This window comes from Phocoena sinus, chromosome 5 (assembly GCF_008692025.1).
Source record: "Phocoena sinus isolate mPhoSin1 chromosome 5, mPhoSin1.pri, whole genome shotgun sequence".
NCBI classification, from domain to species: domain Eukaryota; kingdom Metazoa; phylum Chordata; class Mammalia; order Artiodactyla; family Phocoenidae; genus Phocoena; species Phocoena sinus.
In genome coordinates, this window is record NC_045767.1 from 82,262,178 (window position 1) to 82,286,997 (window position 24,820).

General features: G+C 36.0%; 1 protein-coding gene and 1 non-coding gene across 5 annotated transcripts in view; both read left to right on the forward strand.

Annotated features, from left to right (window-relative positions):
• The window catches only part of ADGRL3 (adhesion G protein-coupled receptor L3), a 703,409-nt gene that overhangs the window by 538,571 nt on the left and 140,018 nt on the right, over positions 1–24,820 (forward strand). For 2 of the 4 annotated variants that reach the window (XM_032632860.1, XM_032632861.1), the window contains 2 exons: positions 2,811–2,996; positions 5,919–5,957. In XM_032632860.1, the coding sequence (XP_032488751.1) occupies positions 2,811–2,996; positions 5,919–5,957 (225 nt within the window). The remainder of the gene's footprint in view (positions 1–2,810; positions 2,997–5,918; positions 5,958–24,820) is intronic. The other 2 variants (XM_032632862.1, XM_032632863.1) reach the window with 1 other exon arrangement.
• LOC116754874 lies at positions 23,339–23,443 on the forward strand. Its single transcript, XR_004350203.1, has one exon. It is a non-coding gene; the product is annotated as a U6 spliceosomal RNA (small nuclear RNA).

The following is a 24,820-nucleotide window of genomic DNA, read 5'->3' on the forward strand; positions in this document are numbered from 1 at the left end:
AGTAGTAATTCCACAAATAGATTCATTTTTATAAGAATAGCATAGGTGAGAAACTACAACAAATGCAAGACTCTATGGATGGTGGATGTGGCATCTGTCACCCCATGATCTCCAGGGTTGATTCGGCTGATCTGGCTGGCTAGGCAGGTGTCCCCTTCCTCCCTCACCACTCCACGTGCATCCCTTCCAAAGCTGCTCGCTTGGTTGAAGAGGATGACCTTTCCCAATAGAGGAGGACCATTCTTCAGTCAAGGGTATATGAGTAGGTATGCTCCCCTGCTAGAACCTCCAATCAAGCTCTCAAGGTCCATTTGTAGGAGAACATAGGGTAGTCAAGCTTCCAAGACTCTAGACATATCCAAATGAAGTGCTGTGTGGCAGTCTGCCTTTCTATAAAAAAAAAAAACTCTATGAGTGGTGCATTGATTAAAAGAATACCCCTTTGGAAAATTATAGGAATTCCAGCTATCTGGATACTCACGTGCACAGGAGTTTTGCAACATTGTCAAGCAATTGTATCAGGTGTTCAGACTTACTGATGGAATATTGAATTTGAATACTTCATGAGTACTAGCATTTCACCAATTTAATTAACGAATACTGAATTTTATAAATCATTAATTGATTTACTAGATTACCAGTAAGTAGCCCTAAATTATATGTAATGATTAAATGTATGGATTATAATCACATTTACGTCACTTTGTGACCACTTAAAAGTACTTTCATGATCCATCAGTGGGTCTACATTGACTTTGTTACACACTTATCCTTGAACCTTACAATCTATTCCATTTGGTCTTACAAGTATCTCAGGTTTTCAGGTCCTGACCATAATTTACAAATTCAAAAATTTAGTGCAAGTGTTTTTTTTATTTTAAGCGTCTCTAAAAAGTATCAATTAACTATATAATAATACTTTAACATATTCTTCTTGTAATACATTAATATTCTTCTTGTAAAATTTAAACATTGCAGAAAAGGATTTGTTTTTTGATTTCCATCTTTCAGATTTTGTTCTATGTGTTTAAACATATACACATATATATAAATGTAAAATATTTACATATAATATTTATTTTTCATAGGTAACATGTTTATATGCTACTCAAGTTGTGTGTTTGTATTTCACAAATAACATACCTATATATATTAGCATATAAATAATTTTTATACTTGCATTTATTTTAACTCAATATTACATGTTGAAGATTAACAATATTGTTCTCCTTCATACTTTTAAACTGTTGATTAATATTCCATAGTATTTATATACATAAGCAGTTTTCCACAGTCATAGCCCATTTTGTTTTCTATTATAAGCAAGCTAGAATGAACATCTTTGAACATATCTCTTTCATAACAGTGGGATTATTTTTTTATGGTTGATAGTGATAAGAGAAATCTCTGTCTTATACAGTCTTCACATTTCAGAGTTTAATAGACACTAGTAATTTTTTTCTCTACATAGGAAGTATGCAAATATACACATTCAGTAGTAGTTTATGATGGTCATATACATTTTTACAAATCTTTGTCAACACTTTGTTCTTAAACTATTTTTATGTTTTTGAATTAGGATTTTTCTATATACTTGAGAATGTGATTGTTAACAATTTAGTTATTCCAATTTCTCCAATTTATTCATGTTTCTTTAACACTCAATACTGATACAAACATTTATTAAGCATCCCTGAATAGATAGTGATAACCTATTTGACTAAGAGTTTTTGTTGTGCCCCTTATAGCTTTCTGGATATCCATTAGGAAGATAGCCTTACAAAGAGAGGACCTTTCTGTTCGGGATCCTAAGTTCTGTATTAGACTGTGTTAAAAGTAGAAAAAGAGAAGAAAAGAAAATTTTCTAAATAATGACACTATTATATATTTAAGTAGCAATAGAGTAGGCTAAAGTCAGGAAAGATCCATGCCAAACCATTAACAATCTCTGGGAAGTGGGAATATATAGAGGCAAAAGAAGAGACATTCATGATTTTTGCATTGCATACCTATATCTGTATTGTGTAAATGTTTTATAATCTTATTTTAGTCTATTAGTTTAAAAATGATAAAGGACATGATAAATTGGGAAATTACACTTACTTTTTTTTTTAAGTTCCCCAGGCCTTCCTTATAAGCTAATATATATTCCTGTCTTATTACCCAGAGCTATCAAATTTGCTCAAGTAATCATAGGGTATTAGTCTATCTCTTTTAACATCTTTGGATTGTTGACAATTTGAAAAATTCTTGTAGAATATACTTGAAAAAGCAGCACATACTTTCAGAAAAGGAAAGTGCTAGAAACTAACCAATAGTTTGCTACCTAATACATTGGGAACAAAATCTCTTAGTAAGAAGATGAACAGCACTTTGAAAAGCAGGGATTTTATTTGGAATTAAATTTTCACAGAGTTTAGCAGCCAGTGAGTATTCATTGTGAACTAAGTGCTAAACTAGGCATAATGGAAAATTTGTACTGGCCTCTGTCAGCATCCAATTTAGAAACGCATAGAGAAAAGTCATAGGGCAAACCTTAGACTTAACCACCCAGATGGGTAAACTAAGAACAATTTCTAGAAGTTAGATTCCTCAAGAGGAGCTTCCTAAAGGCATGAATTTTAAGTTAGGTATTGAAGAAAATAATGGATTAGCAGGAAAACTTAAGGAATGTATACCAAGTAAAGATGGGATTTAATAACTTTCTTGCCTCAATGATTAAAACATATGCAAAAACAATTGTCCAAAGAAACCAATAAAATTACTTATTTAAGATCTCTTTCCTTTTTGTTCTGTTTTCAAAATTGTAGTTGAAATCTGGAGAGACAGCTGCCAACATTGCTAGAGAACTGGCTGAACAGACAAGAAATCACTTGAACGCTGGAGATATCACTTATTCAGTCCGGGCCATGGATCAGCTGGTCGGCCTCCTAGATGTACAGCTCCGGAACTTGACCCCAGGTGGAAAAGATAGTGCTGCACGAAGTTTGAACAAGGTAAGGACCTTTGTTACATGTATCTTTGAAGTTGTAAAATCAGTAAGGCTTCCCTGATTAATTTCTTTCTTTCCATAAAATCAGATCATTCTAAAGAGAATTGCTAGCTATATTCAATTCACTTCACTACTGCAGTATAATAATGACCTTATTTGACTTTCAATCTAAGGAACAATAAATGAGATCTCTCTTTATGTATTTTGAAATTACAATTCTATTTTCCATAGTACTCTTTTGTATGCTAAATTCGGACAGGGTTACTATAGATAAATGCCATTTCTTTTGGGTTTTTTTTTCCCCTTTCAAACCTTTATATTAATATAATTAACAGTAAAACAAATGTCTAATCAACAAGCAGAAATTTAGAAAATAACAATGAAAAAGGGTATTAGTAATACATTATAGATTTTTTAAAAATAATTTAACCTAATATTACATTAAAAAACTCATAGGGCAAGTATTTGTTTTAATTTTTATTTCCTTTTGATTTTTAAATTACTGATTTTGTATCATTACCATTATAACTTAAAAGGTTTAAATGTTTTTCAGCAACTTTGAATTGTAACTAATAAAAATAATTTATTTTTTAAATTTTAAGGAATTTTAATTTATATTTATAAATCTACTATATATTTATATACATTATATACTCATATATAAGCATTTTATATATAATCTATACACATATAAGCATTTTATTTACATAAGTATGTAAAATATATTTAATATATTTATAAAGAATATCATTTATTTATGTAACAAAATATCACATGGTGAAAAGATACTAGAATGCTGCCATCAGATAACATGTATTCCCTGAATGGCATTTTTGTAGTAAAGATAATCGGTTATTGAAACTTGATTTTAAGGTCTCAAATATCAGTGATAATCTTATTACTTAAAAAAGCAAGAATTTGGCAGTGACCCTCTAATGTCCTGTATGAAATTCACTAAATGAACATTCCCCTTTAGAATGAAAAAATAACTTTGCAGACTGGTCTTTATTATGTTTATTTCTTTTCTGTCTTATTAGACTAGGAGTCTCACTCATGAGATGGAAGAAACTTTTTTAAATAATAATGGTTCGACATTAAAAAGCTAGATATTTTATGTCAGTTTTTCCTGCAATTTCATCCTCAGAAAATAGATTCAGTTTTATCAATTAGATATAAATTATTACTAAAGTTTTTTTCATGCTGAGCAAAAAGGAGTTATTTTTGTCATTCATATTCCTGATAGAATCTCAACCAAGCCGCTGGCAGAATATAATCCACAGCTGCCTATGTAGTCTGGGCATGCTGTGATTTTAATGTGTTATTACCCAGGCTGACTGGAGGCTATTAATGAATATTGCTGCCAGCTATTGTTATCATAATGTACTGGATATAGTAATTTCTATTAATGTTACGTATCCATACCATTACTTGTTATAGCAATACTTTGTATCTTTATTTAAAAATGGTGTCGATGTCTGACAATATCGGGTAAACCTGGCAATTAATGTCACATTCTAACTAGCTAGAGCTAATCAGCTTGCCTAGTCTGAATATCAAATAACTGCATAATGGACAAATTTTCATTTGTGAAGCTTTTTAATGCTCTCTTTTGTTTCTTATTTGGCTCTTTTCAGCTGTTTATATAACGTGGTTTGTTATATGTTAATTTGCATGATGGGGTAAGAAGATGGGAGGGCAGAGGTTATTCACATGCTTCCTGGCTGGCTCTCATTTCCTGTGGTTCCCACTGTTCCCTGAAGCAGTTTTAACCCATCAGATTTGCAAAGTCAACTTGGTACAAATCAGTTGCGCTCCACATTGAAATTCTGGAGGGTTTAGAGACCTGCTAAACCAAAATGAGAGTCAGTGATCCAAATGACAGTGCTGACAATTTACTTGCACTCATTCCTCACTTAATTCTTTAGAGGAGTAACTGCTCTATGCTCATTGAAGAATGCATGAATTAAAGTGGGAGAGTATTAGCCACACAAAAGGCATCAGAGTAACTGCTTCTTAAAACTGGGTAATTTTCTCCTTGAACAATCGAGGCTCCTGAAGGAAAATAATAGGGAAAAGGAGGAAAACTACAATCTAATTTATAAAATTTGTAGTCATTTATTTAAACAGAGCAAATATATGTATTAATTATTCATTTTATCACCAGGAAAAAATGTTTGGGACTGAGTATGAGTTGCTGTTAACCTTTTGCCCAGAAAAATTTCATTCTGTATGCAAACAAAGAAACACACAGAAACAGGCTTCTTATCCCACAGAAGTTTCTAAAATGTATAAAATTTTTCGTCAAAACCATCAAAAGGAATTCTTCAAGAAATAAAAACAAGATAAATCACAATATCGATTGCATTCTTTTAATCAGAAGTTACTTATCTCTTGGTATTTGCCCCTTAGAATCAAATAGTCAAATGAATGGGCATTTCTATTTTCTCAATAAATAGAACTTTTTGTATGTATGAACAAATGGTTTGTGGGACACATTAACCACCTAAAAATCTGTAAACCACAGACAATTTACTATCTTTAAAAAATGGGTTCCAAATTTTTGACATAATTTACTCAACTTCATAGATCTTCATTTGTGGCCCATGAATTAATAACTAACGTCATGTCAAATGAATGAAGTATATTGATTTTTACTAATTTCTACTAAATTTAGTCTAAGATTTCTTTCCATCATTAACAGCTTTATACCATCCAGTTATCACTTGGGTTCTGGAAAGCTGTTAGTTACTATTTTTCAAGCTGTTGCTGACATTTTGCTGCTGCTTAGCTTTCATTCTCTTCTTGAAAGTAGTGCGCAACAAAATAAGGTGTTTGTGTAGATGTGTTCTTTTATTTTTCTTGTTTTCTTCTGTCACTAACTTGTTTTTTCTATTCTGTGTTTAATCTGCTGTCTTAATGGATTCAGCTTCAGAAAAGAGAGCGCTCTTGCAGAGCCTATGTCCAGGTACTTTCTGCGTTTTTATAAATGTGTTAAGTTGTTGAATTGTCTCTGTTGGTGATAGCATGTATGGGCATCCGATAGAAAGATGATAATGTATCCTGTTGAGCTAGAAGAATTTCAGGGAGGGCATGGAGGGTGGGAATGGAAAGTTATATGAAAGCGTATGTGCTAAAAAGAAATTTGACAGTGCCAGTGCTCTATCTTACGAGAGGAGCACAGACTAGCATAGAGGTGCAACTTTGGGTGTGAGAATTTTGATCATCACTGAAAGGTGAGTTGGGTGTAATATATAATAAATCTCTAATTTCTTCAGAGAGGTGGGTATGAAAACATTTCATTCCTATGTTGGTCTGGCTAATATTTGAGTAGCAAGTCATCCAGAAATGACACTCAATCAAATAAGACAACAATTCCAGGATACTTGGAATATCATGCTTCTGTGCCAAATTAATCAAGACAAGCTGTGACGATCTTACTCTTCCACTTATTATAAACACATGAATCTGAATGTAAGTGTAATTTTTCCTCCAGTTAACATGTTGTAATTTGTTTCTAAGCAAGATAAAAAACATTTCTACTGTTTATGAGTTCTTTGTGAGAAAGAATCCCAGAAGCAAGCTTCATAGTTATTTTTAGAATAAGGGAAAGAAGGGAGGGGAGGGGAGAAGAGGAGAGGAGAGGAGAGAAGGGAAGGGGAGGGGAGGGGAGGGGAGGGGAGGGGAGGGAGGAGGTAGGAACAAAGGCAGGCAAGGTCAAATGACAAATTCAAAGACAAAGCTATTTAGTAATGACTTTGATGTGCTATATTCAAGGAAAAACAATCCATGGGTTGAGGCAGTAAGTGCCTCACCATCAGTGGTGCACTCTCCCTGAGGGATGTTGGACAAGAGTGAGTTTTATAGAGACAACTCTAAACAGGGCTCGATTGGCAAGGAGGTTGGGGATTTCCTTATAAGGCTAGCAGGTCCTGTTTTCTAGGGTAAGGTGAGCTAGCTAACTCTGAGTTGGAGGATTGTGATCAGTGTATGTGAGGTTTCCTTGACAGTCATTTCCCATAAGTACAGATTTAGATTTGTGATGTGGACCAGGCCACTGCGGTGGCCCCCATTTTGTGGGTCCCAAAATACAAAGTAACTTTATCAGAAGGAAGAAAAAATATGAAACTGTGTGACTGTCAACTTTACTCCCTATGTGTATATATCATAGCATTTTTAAGGGGAAGGTCAACTACATTTATGAAGAGAGATACCTTCAAGACCCAAATCACTGGTTCTCAGATTAGTAGTCCAGAAAATACACAGTATCAGTTTATTCACAATAAGGGCATTTTGTGAGACAGTCATTTAAAAGGAAAAAAATAATAATTTGAACATTGAACAGAGATTAGGAAGAAAAGGTTTTAATTTGCATTTAACTTTATAAATTAATGAATCTTTGTATTTAAGAAGCTGTTCAGGTTTATTTTTCTAAGGTTTTGGGAAAGAAATTGCTTGGGGGGGCATTTATGTATATATATTGCTTAGTGTGTGCCATAGACAGAGAAATGAAGTACTCTTCAGCATTGAAAGCTGATGATCATTTTTTTTTTTTTTACGGTATGTGGGCCTCTCACTGTGTGGCCTCTCCTGTTGCGGAGCACAGGCTCCGGACCCGCAGGCTCAGTGGCCATGGCTCAGGGGACCAGCCGCTCCGCGGCATGTGGGATCTTCCCGGTCCGGGGCACGAACCCGTGTTCCCTGCATCGGCAGGCGGACTCTCAACCACTGCGCCATCAGGGAAGCCCCTGAGGATCATTTTTGAGCAATATTAAGATTGTTTTTTATTGTAATCTATGCTATCCCTTTAATGGGGCCTTGGAGATAATTAGCCTTTCAGTATTTAAATCTATGAAATGCATGGTCATTCAAACATGAATCTCTGATGGAAAATTAATAGCACAGTTTATTCAGTAGCTGATTTCCTGGTGTTGTAATTGACTGGCTATGAATAAATGTTTCAGCTATTGACTAAACATCTGATAAGACCAAATACAAACAGAATATTGGTGAAGCAGAAATGCTGTGCTCACTATAACACAGCATTATTTCTATTCCTTTTATTGTAGGTCATTATTCTATGAAATTCTAGAGTGAATAATACCTTAAACTTTAGTCTATTTGAATTTTAAAGGCTTATGTTCCCTATTATTTCTATGTTCAGAGCACATTCTGAGCTACCTATGAAATAGGTATGAAATACATTTGAAATGTTTTATGCATTAAATTTGAAAAAGTATAATTATTTAGTTATCACAAGATTCTTAAAAAAAAATTCCTTTCCATGGGCACAAGCAGTGATTCTCCTAGGTTTGATTTTGACCATCTAAACACATTTAGCTTTTAATTTTTTAGAAATACAGTGTCTATTTTATGAATTATCTAGATCTACTTTTTATTTCTTGCTTCCCACTTTTTATTCCACAAAAAAAAATAAAGTGAAATCTGGACTGTCAGCCGTCAGCTATGATAACTCATCCATAGGTGAACAATTAAAAGATAGTTGCTCTGATTTTTTAAATAATATGTGAATCTCCTAAAACCCATTATTCTTTTGTCTCAAGGATTTTAACAACAAAAAAAAATTGGGTCAAATATATTTTATTTTTCTTTATTTAGTTGTAATTTTAGATTACATTAAAATCCTTGTTGACTATCAAAAGATAGATATTGACATGTCATAGTAAAAATAGCATTACCGTATTGCAGGCATAATACATACCTTCATTTAGGAGAGGGTTTTAAGTTTTATGCCAGAGATAACAAATAAGGTTTGTGTTACATATGCATATTAAGTAGCTACCATGATATAATATTACCAGGAGGGACCTTAGAGATGAAGATGAGTGAGTTGAGATCTGGAGAGATGAAATGACTGGACCAAGGTCACACAACTAGCACCAGTGGCACTAATGCTGCTGTCCTGATATGCATCCAGTGCTTCTTCAACACCATGATTAAGAATAGGGCTTCCCTGGTGGCGCAGTGGTTGAGAGTCCGCCTGCCGATGCAGGGGACACGGGTTTGTGCCCCAGTCCAGGAAGATCCCACATGCCGCGCGGAGCAGCTAGGCCCGTGAGCCACGGCCGCTGGGCCTGCGCGTCCAGAGCCTGTGCTCCTCAATGGGAGAGGCCACAACGGTGAGAGGCACGCGTACCGCAAGAAAAAAAAAGGAATAACAGTGATTTATTATGAAGAATAAATATGTTCATTAGGCACTGTGGCCATAATTGTGCAAAGCATTCTGCATAAATTCTTAATATTCAAAACAACCTTATGATATAAGTTATTGCTATTCTTAACTTAGAGGAAATGTGGCACAGGAAGCATTAAATGACTTTCACAAAATTACACAGTAATAATTGAGGGGCTCCTGAATTCAAAGTTAGGTCTTCCTGATTCAGAAACTCATGCTCTCATTCGCCAAAATAATGTGATTGCGAAACTGACATTATTTGGTGTTAGAAGTCAAGATATATTATTTGGTTTATATTTATTGATTTATGGTACTGTATTTCAGGAATGGTATAAAGTATAACAATTTTTTCTAAATTTCTCCTTTTTGTGAGACTGAGCTCAAATGGCTGTGTGGTGATTATTTTGTACTCCTATAGCCAGGTCAAATACAAACATAATTTACTTTGAGGTCGTTTGGTTTTCAGAGGAGACTGTGATTTAAAAATTATCATATTGAGAGAAGAAAAAAGCAAGTAGAAAATATTCTAACTCTATGTCAAAGGAGGAACAGTCAAACTGTTTTCCAAAGTGACCACACCATTTTACATTTCCACCAGCAATATGTAAGGGTTCCAATTTTTCCACATCTACAGCAGCACTGTTATTTTCTCTTTTTGATTATAACCATCCGAGTACATGTGAATTGCATAAGTTCTTAACTCTAGTGGTGGAATGGGGGCAGGGGAAGTTTTAGGAGGGTAATCCATGAACGAATAAAAAAACTATATGGCTCCAAAGAGAGGTCTGTGTTTTCATGAGAATCTGAGAGTAGAATATGACCTCAAATAGCTTAAGAACAACTGCCTTCATGTTCTATAAATGTAACCAGAACTTTTATTTATATTTTTTCTCATTTTTCAATCCCAAGTTCCCATCTTTTAAATAGTAATGTTTGTTAACATTGTTCTTCTCTTTAGCAGGAACTAAATTTAGCAGGAACTAAAGGCACAGGCTCTGGATTACTAGCGTTCATTTTTTACTGCTTTAAAAGCAGGACATTTTCCTAGTTAAGAAACATGTTTTGATATTTATCAGCAGTTTTCAGCAGTTTTTTTTTTCAGCAGATATTTTTCAGCAGATATTTATCAGCAGTTTTCTTTTGTCCTCCAAATCTCAGAGGTGGCATGGACTCCCTAGAGCCTGCAGTCGATCTTGCTTAATGGGAAATATAAGTACATACAGTTTTTGATGTGAATCTTTTGAGTCATTCTTTGGAACCTACTATTATTTGCATAGTTGGGCTGAGAACTGATCAGAAAAAATTGGTAAATAGATGCAAATTTCTTTTAAAAGACACATATACATGCATACCTGGTTTCCTCCCTCTTTCCATCCTTCCTCATCCCTCCTTAAATTTTTCTTTCCTTTTTTTTCAAAGGCAGATAGTCTAGGTATTCTTTAAATCTTACCAAGTATTTGTAATAAGGTCTCTTTTTATTTCAGTTTGGAATTATAGTTTGCTTTTTTTGTTTATTTTATTTATTTATTTTGTTTGTTTCACCTTCATTATCCACTAGAAATCTGTATCCTAGGTACCATCAGTGTGAAAGCAATCTCTATATTCAAAACTATGTAAAAAACATCACATAGTAGTTAACGACAAAAACATTCAAGAATTACTAGTTCAGCACATGTGCCCAGTAATTTTATCAGTACTGGGAATATAGCAGTGCCCATAACAGGCCAAAATCCCTGCTCTCTCTCCTAGGGTGAAACGTCCAGTAGCAGAATATAAACAGTATGCTAAGTATGTGAAATACATGGTATGTGAGATGATGATAAATGTTACGGAGAAAAATAGAGCAAGAAACACATCACTGAGGTGGCATTTCAGAAAAACTCTGAAGGAGTGAACTGTGAAGATATGCAGGAAAAAGCATTCCAGCAGAGAAAACAAAGTTTTTGAGGTGGAAATATGCCCGTGTTGTCCAGGAAGCGAATGCAACTGGAGGAGAGTGAAAGAGAAGAAGGTAACAGGACATTAATCTGTGGGGCAGCGAGGGCCCAGATCTGATAGACCATCGTAAGGACTTCAACTTTTACTCATAGACACACAGGAAACCACTGCAGGTTTATGAGCAGAAGGATGACATGATGTGATGTGTTTTGAAAGTGGAGAATAGGGCTTCCCTGGTGGCGCAGTGGGTGAGAGTCCGCCTGCCGATGCAGGGGACACGGGTTCGTGCCCCGGTCTGGGAAGATCCCACATGCCGCGGAGTGGCTAGGCCCGTGAGCCATGGCCGCTGAGCCTGCGCGTCCAGAGCCTGTGCTCCACAACGGGAGAGGCCACAATAGTGAGAGGCCTGCATATCGCAAAAAAAAAAAAAAAAAGTGGAGAATAGGTTGTAGCAGGAAAAGTAAGGGCTGAAACAGGGGTGACCATTTGGGCAATAACAACATTCACTTGGAACAGGATATGAGTGCGGGATGCTGAGATAATTCTTCAGCTTTGGGAATTTTTTTAAGTGGAACAAACAGGATTCGCTAAGGGGTTGTATGTGAAGTGTCAGAGATAGGAGTTGGGATGACACAAAGTGTTTTGACTGAGCAACTGGAAGGATGCAGTCACCATTTATTGAGATAGTCAATCTGTGACCAATTTGGGAGGAGCACAAAAAGAACTTCACTCAGGGGCATGTTAAGTTGGAGATTCTTATTAGGTATGCAATATTGATGGTAAATATACAGTTAGATATATGAGCTTGAAATTTACCTGAGAGGTCAAGCTAGACATAATCATTTAGTAATGTTTCACTTAGAGTGGCATTTTCAGCCAATGTACTAGATGAATTCATCAAGGAAATGAGTGTAGAAAGAGAAGAGAATCTAGAGCTGAGCCCCAGGACACTGTCATATGATGAGATCAGGGAGAGGAAGAGGAACCAGCCGTAGAGACTAATGACCAGCCTTAAAGAAGGAGTAGGACCTGGAGAGTATGGCATCGGGGAGTCAACTCAAGTTCTTGTTTCATGGAGAAGGAAATGATGTCAAGTGCTGCTGAATCTGCTCAGAAACGCTGATACAGGGGTTTCCCTGGTGGCGCAGTGGTTGAGAGTCCGCCTGCAGATGCAGGGGACGCGGGTTCGGGCTCTGGTCCGGGAGGATCCCACATGCTGCGGAGCGGCTGGGCCCGTGCGCCATGGCCGCTGAGCCTGCGCGTCCGGAGCCTGTGCTCCGCAAAGGGAAAGGCCTGCGTACCGCAAAAAAAAAAAAAAAAAAAAAAAAAGAAGAAAGAAAATGCTGATAGCTTTTCAATGATAAAAGTAACGTCAACTTTTGATGAATTTTAAAATTCCAAAGCCCAGATATCTATATTATTATATGTACTGCATAAACATTTTTACTTATTGCTTTCATTTTTTTGTCTGTAATGCATGCAGACTTTCTGTGAACCAAAGTTGCTACTTGCACCTTTGACAAAGTGCAGATTGAATTATGCCAGTTTTACTTGTGTGCCTTTGGTGCATGAGACAAGGAAGATTCTAACCTCCATTTATACTGCTAGGAAGAAATTAATGAGTATTTTCAAGTTTCTTGTTTGGTCACTTAATTGGCTGTGTGACAAAGAGCTCCATGGTGCATGTCAAACGACTTTCTGAGTCCTCTAATGATTTGTGCTTTGCTTGACTTGTGATACTATTCTGTGTGGCCTGTCAGGCTGGATATCCTTGTTAAAGTGGCTAGAATAAATTGGCTAGTGGTGTGCATACAATGTAGTATATTAACTGCAGCAACGGGGAGTACTTTTAGCAGCTCTTTCAGGAGATTTCGATGTTTGCCCATAAGCATCAAAGCCAACCCAAACTTTCATTTAATATAATTAAAAGGACATCTGAAAGTAGTTTGAATCACACCAGGTTCTTGAGGTTTGGTAACCCTTTGTTAAAACCTTGTGAACTTAATGTATTTCACAGCTTGATAAATCTGCACTTGATTTGCGTCAGTAAGAGAAAAAATATAAATCTGCACCCTGCATGTTTCTGGTGCCCTGAACCTATTTCTAAAAGACTTTGGGATCAAAGAAAGTAACTTCCATCTACAAAGCAGAGTAGTTTTCTTTAGATAAAGAAGATATAAGAATTCTTTTCTATAAGTTGCAGTCTCTAAATGCTGTTGTAAAGCAATTGTTGAATCAAAAGATAGTAAAACCATATGGAATGTAAGCAGTGTAAATTATTCAGGTTATTATTTAAGAGCATAGGTAGGTCAGTTCATAAATCTTAATAATTTGAAAACCTCCAAAGGACAATGACAGATGTTGATGAGGGAGTTCCTGCTTTGACGTGCAAAGAACATCATTTTGGGAATCTCTCAAAATTCCCATGGCTAATGTGTCAGGTCAGGCAGAGATGGCCACTTTACAAAGTCATTTCTGACTCTTCCAGTTTGCACATTTCCTATAAGTAAACAAAATGTTCCAGCTGCTGTTTGTATATACGTGGCTTGTAAATGCTTCAGGAAGTAATTCTAATAAGGGTGGGAAAAAAAAAAAAGCCCTTTTGTTTTTAAATAAAATGTTTTCACTTAAAACAAAAGTATTTTCTCACTTTTCACCAAATTTTATTTTCTTCTGTCTTATAACTTCTTGATCAAAGCCTAGATAACTACTTAATTGTAAAATTGTTTATATAAAGTCCATTCTAACGCATCTTGGCTTTCCGAGCATGAGTTTACTTTCAGAAAAGTTTTAAATACATAGAATATAAATAGATATACTTTCTACGCAAACACAAGAGAATGGACATCAATTTACTTTGTTTTTTTGTTTTTTTTTTTTTGTGGTATGCCGGCCTCACGTTGTTGTGGTCTCTCCCGTTGCGGAGCACAGGCTCCGGACGCGCAGGCTCAGCGGCCATGGCTCACGGGCCCAGCTGCTCTGCGGCACGTGGGATCCACCCGCACCGGGGCACTAACCCGTGTCCCCTGCGTCGGCAGGCAGACTCTCAACCACTGCGCCACCAGGGAAGCCCTACTTTGCTATTTCTTTAACAGCATTATAATCATGTACCTAACCAGAAGGAAAAAAATACATTTAAAATAGAATTACAGATTTAAGGTCCTACTTTCTGGTACAGGTCAGGAAAGCAATGGAAGTTTTAAGGTGTCATTTGCAGTAGAGTAGTTCCTTGATGGCTTGGAACCAAACAAATGATTTTTTAATACTGCTCCCAACAGAGTTATAATTCTGATATTTTCCCTTATCAGCCAGTAGTAACAGAAACTTAACTATGACAACTTAAGCTAGGGCTTTATTTTCATTAAGTAAAAAGGAAATGCAGCCGAAACGGTTCAGGATTAGTGTGAAAACTCCGTATCAGAGACCAAGGCTTCATCTGCTTTTCTGCTCTATTGTCTTTAGCACATGGGTTTCCATCCTCAAAATGACAAGATGGTTACTTAGCATCCGTGCTAATTTTTACATAGAAAGAAGCATAAGGACAGGTAACTAAAATATTTATCTCTGTTAGAACTTTCCAAATGTCTCACCCAACTATATTTGACCATTTCCCCTACTTCTGACCATATCCCTTGGGCTACTCAGGGATAGCCCAAGGGATTTAGCTTTGCATAGCTAAATGCTTCATTAATAGGTATACTTTTGCAGCTGGGCATAACTATATCTATTAATGTCCAGTGATTCTATATCTAAAACAAGAGAATTATTGGACAAACAGTATTCTTAGAGGCAACCAAAAATACTTTTTCTCATTTAATGGTACATATTGATATATTCATCCAGTTTTGATGTAATAATCTACCAGAGTTATGACAATACCAATGGTTACTTTTAAGCCCTAAGTATAGATTAAAATGTTCTTTTGATTGTTCTCTTATAGTTATAGTATGAAAGCAATCATTTTTGTTAAAAGGAAAAAAAAGATTATTTCAGATTATTTCTGAATAGCTAATATAGGTATATGGTTTAAAATTCAAAAAGTAGAATAATAGGTATGGCTCCTTCCCACTGAGGCTGCTGCATTGCTAACTCTGGGGCACGCCACTGACATTGTGACCTATTTCAGTGGTACCCCCTTGGAGTTGTGTGGTGCAAGCAGCCCTGCCTCTCTCCCCAGTCATTCAGATCTCCTTCCTTACTGTTATCAGCCTCTTAAATATCCTACCAGAAAGACAATTTTTACTCACATCCATGTTTCTGTAATGTTTCTTTATAAATTTTTTCATACAATCACAAAACAGTGCTGTTCTCTTTACCTACAACTAGTACTTAGGGAGTAGCTGTGGCAGACCCACATTATGTGGTAGCATTCCACCACTGAGAAGAATAAGCATATAGAGACGATCACAAGGTACACTTGTATCACAGTTTATATCAACAAAAAGACTTAACTGTATCAGTAGGAAACCAGTTGAATAAAATGCTACACCAAATAGTGGAATAATCTTTAGCCACAGAAAGAATGAGGTAGATCTCGTATTGACTTAGAAAGATGGGTATAATACAGTAGCAAGTTAAAAAAAAAAAAAAAAAAAAAAGGCAAGCAAGCAATAACCAAACAAATAACGTTATTATGGTGATCACATCTATCTGTATGTATGTGTAAATATTTATGAGTCTGGAGGGGTCCACAACTAACTGTCAAAGAAATTCCTTTTGGGAGAGGTGGGTGTTATTCCATAAATAGACTTTCCAGTTTTAATGTATATATTTATGTATTTTCAACTGTTCACAACGTATACTTTTTTTTTTACATCTTTATTGGAGTATAATTACTTTACAATGGTATGTTAGTTTCTCCTTTATAACAAGTGAATTAGTTATACATATACATATGTTCCCATATCTCTTCCTTCTTGTGTCTCCCTCCCTCCCACCCTCCCTATCCCACCCCTCTAGGTGGTCACAAAGCACCGAGCTGATCTCCCTGTGCTATGTGGCTTCCCACTAGCTATCTATTTTATGTTTGGTAGTGTATATATGTCCATGCCACTCTCTCATTTTGTCACAGCTTACCCTTCCCCCTCCCCATATCCTCAAGTCCATTCTCTAGTAGGTCTGCGTCTTCATTCCCATCTTACCCCTAGGTTCTTCGTGACATTTTTTTTTCTTAAATTCCATATATATGTGTTAGCATACAGTATTTGTCTTTCTCTTTCTGACTTACTTCGCTATGTATGACAGACTCTATGTCCATCCATCTCATTACAAATAGCTCAATTTCATTTCTTTTTATGGCTGAGTAATATTCCATTGTATATATGTGCCACATCTTCTTTATCCATTCATCCGATGATGGACACTTAGGTTGTTTCCATCTCCAGGGTATTGTAAATAGAGCTGCAATGAACATTTTGGTACATGACTCTTTTTGAATTATGGTTTTCTCGGGGTATATGCCCAGTAGTGGGATTGCTGGGTCATATGGTAGCTCTATTTGTAGTTTTTTAAGGAACCTCCATACTGTTCTCCACAATGGCTGTACCAATTCACATTCCCACCAGCAATGCAAGAGTGTTCTCTTTTCTCCACACCCTCTCCAGCATTTATTGTTTCTAGATTTTTTGATGATGGCCATTCTGACTGGTGTGAGATGATATCTCATTGTAGTTTTGATTTGCATTTCTCTAATGATTAATGATGTTGAGCATTCTTTCATTTGTTTGTTGGCAGTCTGTATATCTTCTTTGGAGAAATGTCTATTTAGGTCTTCTGCGCATTTTTGGATTGGATAGTTTGTTTTTTTGTTATTCAGCTGCATGAACTGCTTATAAATTTTGGAGATTAATCCACACGTATACTTTTTAATTTTTTTTTTTACTAGTACAGAGTATTTATTGGAAAAGTTTTAGACTTACAGAAAATTGGTCAGTTAGTATCGAGTTCCAATACCATATATCCCTCCTACACACAGTTTCCTTTACTATTACTACCTTACATTAGTATGGTACATTCATTATAATTAATGAACCAATATTGATATATTATTATTAACTAAAATGCATAGTTCAGATTCACTTAGTTTTTAAGTATGCCTTTTTCTGTTTCAGGATCCTATCAGGATATCACATTACATTTAAACATCATATCTCCTTAGGCTCCTCTAGGCTGTGACAGTTTTTCAGACTTTCCTGCAAGGTTGTCCTTTTTAAAGTCAGAAAATATATTTTCCATTTAAAATAATTAGTGTGTATACTTAAAAAGAGCATAGAAATACTCATTCATTTACTCACTCAGACAATATTTGTTGAGCTCCTGTGCTTCAGGCACTGTATCAGGTGCAGTGATTCAAAGGTAAAGACAGACAGGATTACTATTCTTGCAGAGCTCACATCCTAGCTTAGCAAACTGGAGTTTGGGAAGGAAATAGACAGTAAAGCAATCAAAATAATAAAAGAAGATAATGGCCGATGTACTATGCAGAGAATTAAAACAGAATCATGAGTTAAAGTAACTGCTTGGTTACTTTAGACTGTGTGTATCTGGGAGATGACAGTGCAGCTGACTCCTGGCAGTAAGAGATCAGCCATGTGCCTATCTAGAGAAAAAGCATTCTAGAATCAGAGGTCACCCATCATGGCCAAGTGAGGTTGGAGAGTTCTGGAAATAGAAAGAAGGATAATATGCCTGAAGCAATGGGTTGAAGGAGAATACAGGGCTAGGAAATCTATGGGAAGGAGTCAAGATTCTGAATGCCATTGAAGAGTTTTAACTAGGGTTGTGACAGTAGATTTTTGCAAGATTAATTTGGTTGCAAATTTAGTTTTCCTCTGATATTCATTATTGCTGCTCAGTTATCACTTTTATGTAGGTAATTCTCAAAAAACTTTAATCAACCACTTTAAACACTTAGAAATTTGTCATTCCATTCTCCCTACTGCTGAATAATGTTTTAAAGATGCAAATCTGATTAAGACTTGATCCCACTCAAAGACTGTCCATTACTCTCTTTTTCACTAAAGAAAAAATTTCCTGTTTTGGACTACAGTGTTTGAGAATTTTACTCCTCTTTTCCCATACCTGATTTCCCATACCTTTAGCTGACCCCTTCCATATTCTTAGATTCTACACTCCCAAACCACCTAAGTACTTGCAGTTCATGTCTCTGTGCCTTTTAAGGCACAGTTATGTTCTGCTTGGATTACTTCTATATTTGTTCTCCTTTCTCCATCCTTTATTCTCAGTAACGTTGACTTATCTGCCAACACCTACATTATAAGCCAGTGACTGTAAAGAAGCATTCTTTCTCCCACCTAGTCTGGATAAATGCCCTCTTATACATCCTCGCTTTTCCTCTTATTACAGCAATTATCAAGCTATATATACTTTTTAATTTAATTTAATTTTTTATATACAGCAGGTTCTTCTTAGTCATCCATTTTGTACACATCAGTGTATACATATCAATCAAAATCCCCCAGTTCATCACAACACCACCCCCACACCCCGCTGCTTTCCCCCCTTGCTGTCCATACGTTTGTTCTCTACATCTGTGTCTCAATTTCTGCCCTGCAAACCAATTCATCTGTACCATTTTTATAGGTTACACATATATGCGTTAATATACGATATTTGTTTTTCTCTTTCTCACTTACTTCACTCTGTATGACAGTCTCTAGATCCATCCACGTCTCTACAAATGACCCAATTTCATTCCTTTTTATGGCTGAGTAATATTCCATTGTATATATGTACCATATCTTCTTTATCCATTTGCCTGTCGATGGGCATTTAGGTTGCTCCCATGACCTGGCTGTTGTAAATAGTGCTGCAATGAACATTGGGGTGCATGTGTCTTCTTGAATTATGGTTTTCTCTGGGTATATGCCCAGTAGTGGGAGTGCTGGGTCATATGGTAATTCTATTTTTAGTTTTTTAAGAAACCTCCATACTGTTCTCCATAGTGGCTGTATCAATTTACATTCCCACCAACAGTGCAAGAGGGTTTCCTTTTCTCCACACCCTCTCCAGCATTTGTTGCTTGTAGATTTTCTGATGATGCCCATTCTAACTGGTGTGAGGTGATACCTCATTGTAGTTTTGATTTGCATTTATCTAATAATTAGTGATGTTGAGCAGCTTTTCATGTGCTTCTTGGCCATCTGTATGTCTTCTTTAGAGAAATACCTATTTAGGTCTTCTGCCCATTTTTGGATTGGGTTGTTTTTTTTTTTAAATTGAGCTGCATGAGCTGTTTATATATTTTGGAGATTAATCCTTTGTCCATTGATTTGTTTGCAAATATTTTCTCCCATTTTGAGGGTTGTCTTTTCGTCTTCTTTGTGGTTTCCTTTGATAGGAATTGCATTGAATCTGTAGATTGCTTTGGGTAGTATAGTCATTTTCACAATATTGATTCTTCCAATTCAAGAGCATGGTATATCTCTCCATCTGTTGGTACCATCTTTAATTTCTTTCATCAGTGTCTTATAGTTTTCTGCATACAGGTCTTTTGTCTCCCTAGGTAGGTTTATTCCTAGGTATTTTATTCTTTTTGTTGCAATGGTAAATGGGAGTGTTTCCTTAATTTCTCTTTCAGATTTTTCATCATTAGTGTATAGGAATGCAACAGATTTCTGTTCATTAATTTTGTATCCTGCAACTTTACCAAATTCATTGATTAGCTCTAGTAGTTTTCTGCTGGCATCTTTAAGATTCTCTATGTATAGTATTGTGTCATCTGCAAACAGTGTATAGAGTTTGACAGTTTTACTTCTTTTCCAATTTGTATTCCTTTTCTTTCTTTTTCTTCTCTGATTGCCGTGGCTAGGACTTCCAAAACTATGTTGAATAATAGTGGTGAGAGTGGACATCCTTGTCTTGTTCCTGATCTTAGAGGAAACACTTTCAGTTTTTCACCACTGAGAATGATGTTTGTTGTGGGTTTTTCATATATGGCCTTTATTATGTTGAGGTAGGTCCCCCCTATGCCCACTTTCTGGAGAGTTTTTATCATCAGTGGGTGTTGGGTTTTGTCAAAAACTTTTTCTGTATCTATTGAGATGATCATATGGTTTTTATTCTTCAGTTTGTTAATATGGTGTATCACATTGATTGATTTGCGTATATTGAAGAATCCTTGCATCCCTGGGATAAATCCCACTTGATCATGGTGTATGATCCTTTTAATGTGTTGTTGGATTCTGTTTGCTAGTATTTTGTAGAGGATTTTTGCATCTATATTCATGAGTGATATTGGTTTGTAATTTTCTTTTTTTGTAGTATCTTTGTCTTGTTTTGGTATCAGGGTGATGGTGGCCTCATAGAATGAGTTTGGGAGTGTTCCTTCCTCAGCAATTTTTGGAAGAGTTCGAGAAGGATCTCTAAATGTTGTCAAGCTATATTGTAATATCTGTTCACTTTTGTATTTCGGAGCTCCTTGGAAAGGAACAGTGCCACTTTTATTTCTATATCCCCAATACCATTTAAATTCTACTTAGCACACAAAAAGTGACTTCTAAATATTTACCTTTCAATTGAGGCTTCTGGCTAATGTTTCCTATTGCTTGCTGGTATTTCCACTGCAGTAGAAATTCTCAAAACACTTGTCTACACTCACCATCACCAATCCCTCTCCTCGTATTCTCTCTTTATTTCACCTCATCAGGCTTTTGCCCTCACTACCTTATTGCAGCTGCACTTGCTGAAGTCATTAAGGATTTCATGCTGCTAAACTCAGTAGTCAATTGTCAATCCATCATACTTAACCAATCAGAAATATCCAACACAGTTGATCACTCCCCACTCCCTTTTCCTTGATACATTCTCATCAGGACAGCTCATTCTCTTGGTTTTCCTCCTCTTGATGCTTCTTTCCAGTCTCCTTTGCTGGTTCCTTTTCTCCCAAATCCTTGGGTTGGAGTGCCTCCTAGCTCAGTCTATTCTTGTTTTCTCTTTGTCCCCACACTCCCTGGGTGAGCTCATTGATTTAAATACCACCTATGTTCCTAAGACTCACAAATGTTATCTGTAGCACAGACCACTTTCCTGAACTCCAAAATTCATTTCAAGCTAACTTCTCAACATCTTCACTTTTTTTTTTCTGACACCTCCATTTATAACTGAATTCCCAGTCTTCACCTGAAAACTACATTTTTGTGCAATGTTTGCCTACTCAATTGATGTGGTTCAGTCCTACCCCTCCTGTTTTCTGTAAAAAGCTCCAAACATGGGCCTCCTTAAGGTTTTGGAACATGCAGAGCATGTTTCCACTTGTGGACTTTTATTCTGTTTGTTCCCCCTGATTGGAATATCTCCTCCAAGTATCTGCATGGGTAACTCTCTCAGCAACTTTGCCTTTTTTAACTTGTTACACTTTCAAGGAGGCCCACTGGACCATCCTAGGTAAAATCACAAGCTACCCTGTCCCCAATCCTACCCCTAACTCTAGATCCCCCTATCATGTATATTTTACTTTTATTTTACTAGATAGTTAGCTGATAGATAAATCTATCTGATTTTAAGTTTACTTTCCTTGCCAGAACATTTAGTTCTAGGATTTTTTCCCCTTTTCTGCTTTGTTTAAGATGTATATCAAGAGTCTAGAACAGTATTGGGACATATTAAATGCTCAAGAAATACTTATTGAATGAATAAATGTCCTACTTCAAAGTAAAGATACTTAAAATTGAACTGATTATCCCTCAAAAGCAGCTTCTCCATAGTTTTACTCTTTATTTTACAACCATTTTACTAGATACCCAGAAAAAAATCTAGAGTTATTATTATTTCAAGAAGGACTTTTTTTTTTTTTTTGCGGTACGCGGGCCTCTCACTGTTGCGGCCTCTCCCGTTGCGGAGCACAGGCTCCGGACGCGCAGGCTCAGCGGCCATGGCTCACGGGCCTAGCTGCTCCGTGGCATGTGGGATCTTCCCGGACCGGGGCACGAACCCATGTCCCCTGCATCGGCAGGCGGACTTTCAACCACTGCGCCACCAGGGAAACCCAAGAAGGACTTTTTTGATACTTTTATGATTGAGTTCATTTTGAAATTGATGGAAACAATCTTCCCTTGACTTCTGTGATACCACACTCTTCTGGCAACTTACTCTTTCTTCATCTCAGTTGTCGACTATTCTTTCTACCTGTTCTTCTTTATCATTAGTGTTTCTAGGTCATCAGTTCTTCTCCTTCTACTCAGTTTATCTGGGTAATGTCAGACATCTCAGTGGCTTCAATGAGCTTCCCGAATTTATGATGCCTAAACCTGTATGCCAAGAGCAGATATCTTAGTAAACTGCAGACTGAAGAGGTTAAGAATATGCCACCCCAAAACCTGTCACTTTGGCACATTGATTATTTTGAACCGAAGGCAATTGAGAAACAGCAGATGAAGAAGGGCTTTCTGATCCCCCCCTTTCTATCTAAAAGCAGATCGTAAAATTTCCATGTGCCAGGAAGAGAAGAACATTCTTATCACCAGAGAGTGGGAGTCAATGCCAAAATGGATCTGAGCAAAAAAATGTACAAAAATGAAAATAACCCTTATTTTCCACTTGTTTCCCCCATGTATTTCCTAGTCGCTTTCCCACAATTTAGTGCCCCTAGTAGCTTAATCCCTTTTCCTTTATGTTTACACTTCATCACAAATTTATCATTCTCTGGTTAAAAAAGCAGGTCAACTCTCAGTCCTAACTACTTCTTCAGGTCTTTATTTTTCATATGAAGTATCCCTTGTATTAAATAAAATTTGTGTGCTTTTTTCCTGTTACTCTATGTCAGTTTAATTCTCGGGTCTTGTCACCGAACCTAAGAGGGTAGTGGAAGGTTACTCTTCTCCCGTACAAGTCTTCTCTAGACCTTTTAAATTAATTCAATTCAAGTACTTTGCATTCAAAATAAACAAACCTGAATTCATCATGTTTTGCACACTTTCCCCCAACATGTACTTACATCCTCTACCTTTTAACAATCAAAAATTTGCTCCTTTTCCTTTATTCCCATTTTGAGTGAGTGCCACCTCATTGCCTACCCCCAAATTCTGTGCATTTCACTTCATTTCCCTTTCCAACTGTAAATTAATCAACAAATTGTTTTAAATATTTTTGGAATCTCTATTTTTCTCCATTCCCAGAGCCAGAATGCATGGATTTGAACCCTGGTTCTGCCCTATGTTAACTAATTAGCCTTTAGCAAGTTAACTTCTCTGAGTCTCATGCTCGCTTCGACAGCACATTATACTAAAATTGGAACGATACAGAGAAGATTAGCATGGCCCCTGCATAAGGATGACAGAAAGAAAAAAAAAAAAAACTTGTCTGAGTCTCAATTTTCTCACTATAAGATGAGAATAATAACTACTTCTACCTGTTGGGTTATTCTCAAAATTAAAGGAGCTGATGCATAAAAAGCATTTAGATGACAGTCTGGAACACACTCAGTAAATATTAACCATTGTATTTTATATCACTCCCCTACCTTAAATTTTTCAGTGACTTATTGGTGCCTTTTGGAAGAATTGCAAATATCTTAACAAGGTTTGCAAGCCTCTTTGAAAACTAGCCTTCACTTACTAATCTTGTCACTGAACCCTTTGCACTCTGCTCTACTGTAAGGAATTTTTTTTCAGTTCCTCTGAGATGCCTGTTCTCTTTCACCTCTGTATGTATAAACACATGTTTACCCCTTGCCTGTTTGGTCAATGTTGTATTTAAGCTTGAAATTTTACTTCATGGAGCCTAATACAATGCTTGAACCCTGTGTTTCCACTGTTATAATGCTTGTCATGTCGTATTTTATTTAGTGGTCTCACTATATTGTTACCACTTTGAGGGAAGGGAGAATATCTGTCCTTCTTGCAGTATCCCAATTGAAGGTACTTAGTTAATATTTGTTGAATGAATGTTGAGTTAGCAGAAAGTTTGAGTCAAGTTTATAGCTCCATTTAATTCCTATAAAACAGCATAGATTTGACAGCATTCAATCATTTAACTCTAAATAAGATTTTAAAAATAATACAATTACAGTTTGCTAAAAAATAATACATTTTTAAATAACAAGGGGTTTCTTGAAGAGGCAGAGTCATTTCTATGAAATTTTAGTTTCACTTTGTTCTACTACTTAATGTTCTTATTACTATATTAAGGTCAGTTGTGTTATGCAATCTAATTTAAGACTTGAAGATACCAACACTTCACTGTAATGTAAAAGGGAGTTCAGAGATTAGTGGTTTTTATATGCTTAGTAATATTAAATGACAGTGATTATAAAAAGAACCTTAGGTTTATTGATCAGATGTGTAAATTATCAGTCACTCATCTTGACTTCTAATAAAAAACCTGCAAGTTTAAAACTGTTTTGAAGACTTCTAACATTTGACCTTTAAATTTTCGATTCGAATCAATGTCTAAACGTAAATTGGAGTACAATGTGCATTATTCAGGAATGATTGTAAACTTTTACTCTATTTTATTTTATTCTCAACTAATAAACTTTATATCAAGAAGTCAAAAATGAAGAATGAAGGAAAAATTGTTTTTATTTTTTTAATTATAAATCAATGTAAACTCTCTCTCTATATATATATATGTATATATATGGGTGTATATATATATATATATGGTGAGAAAGCAAGAAATGAGAGTAGAGAAGACCTGAAGACTTATTTCTTTCTCTATATATCCTGAAATTTATACAT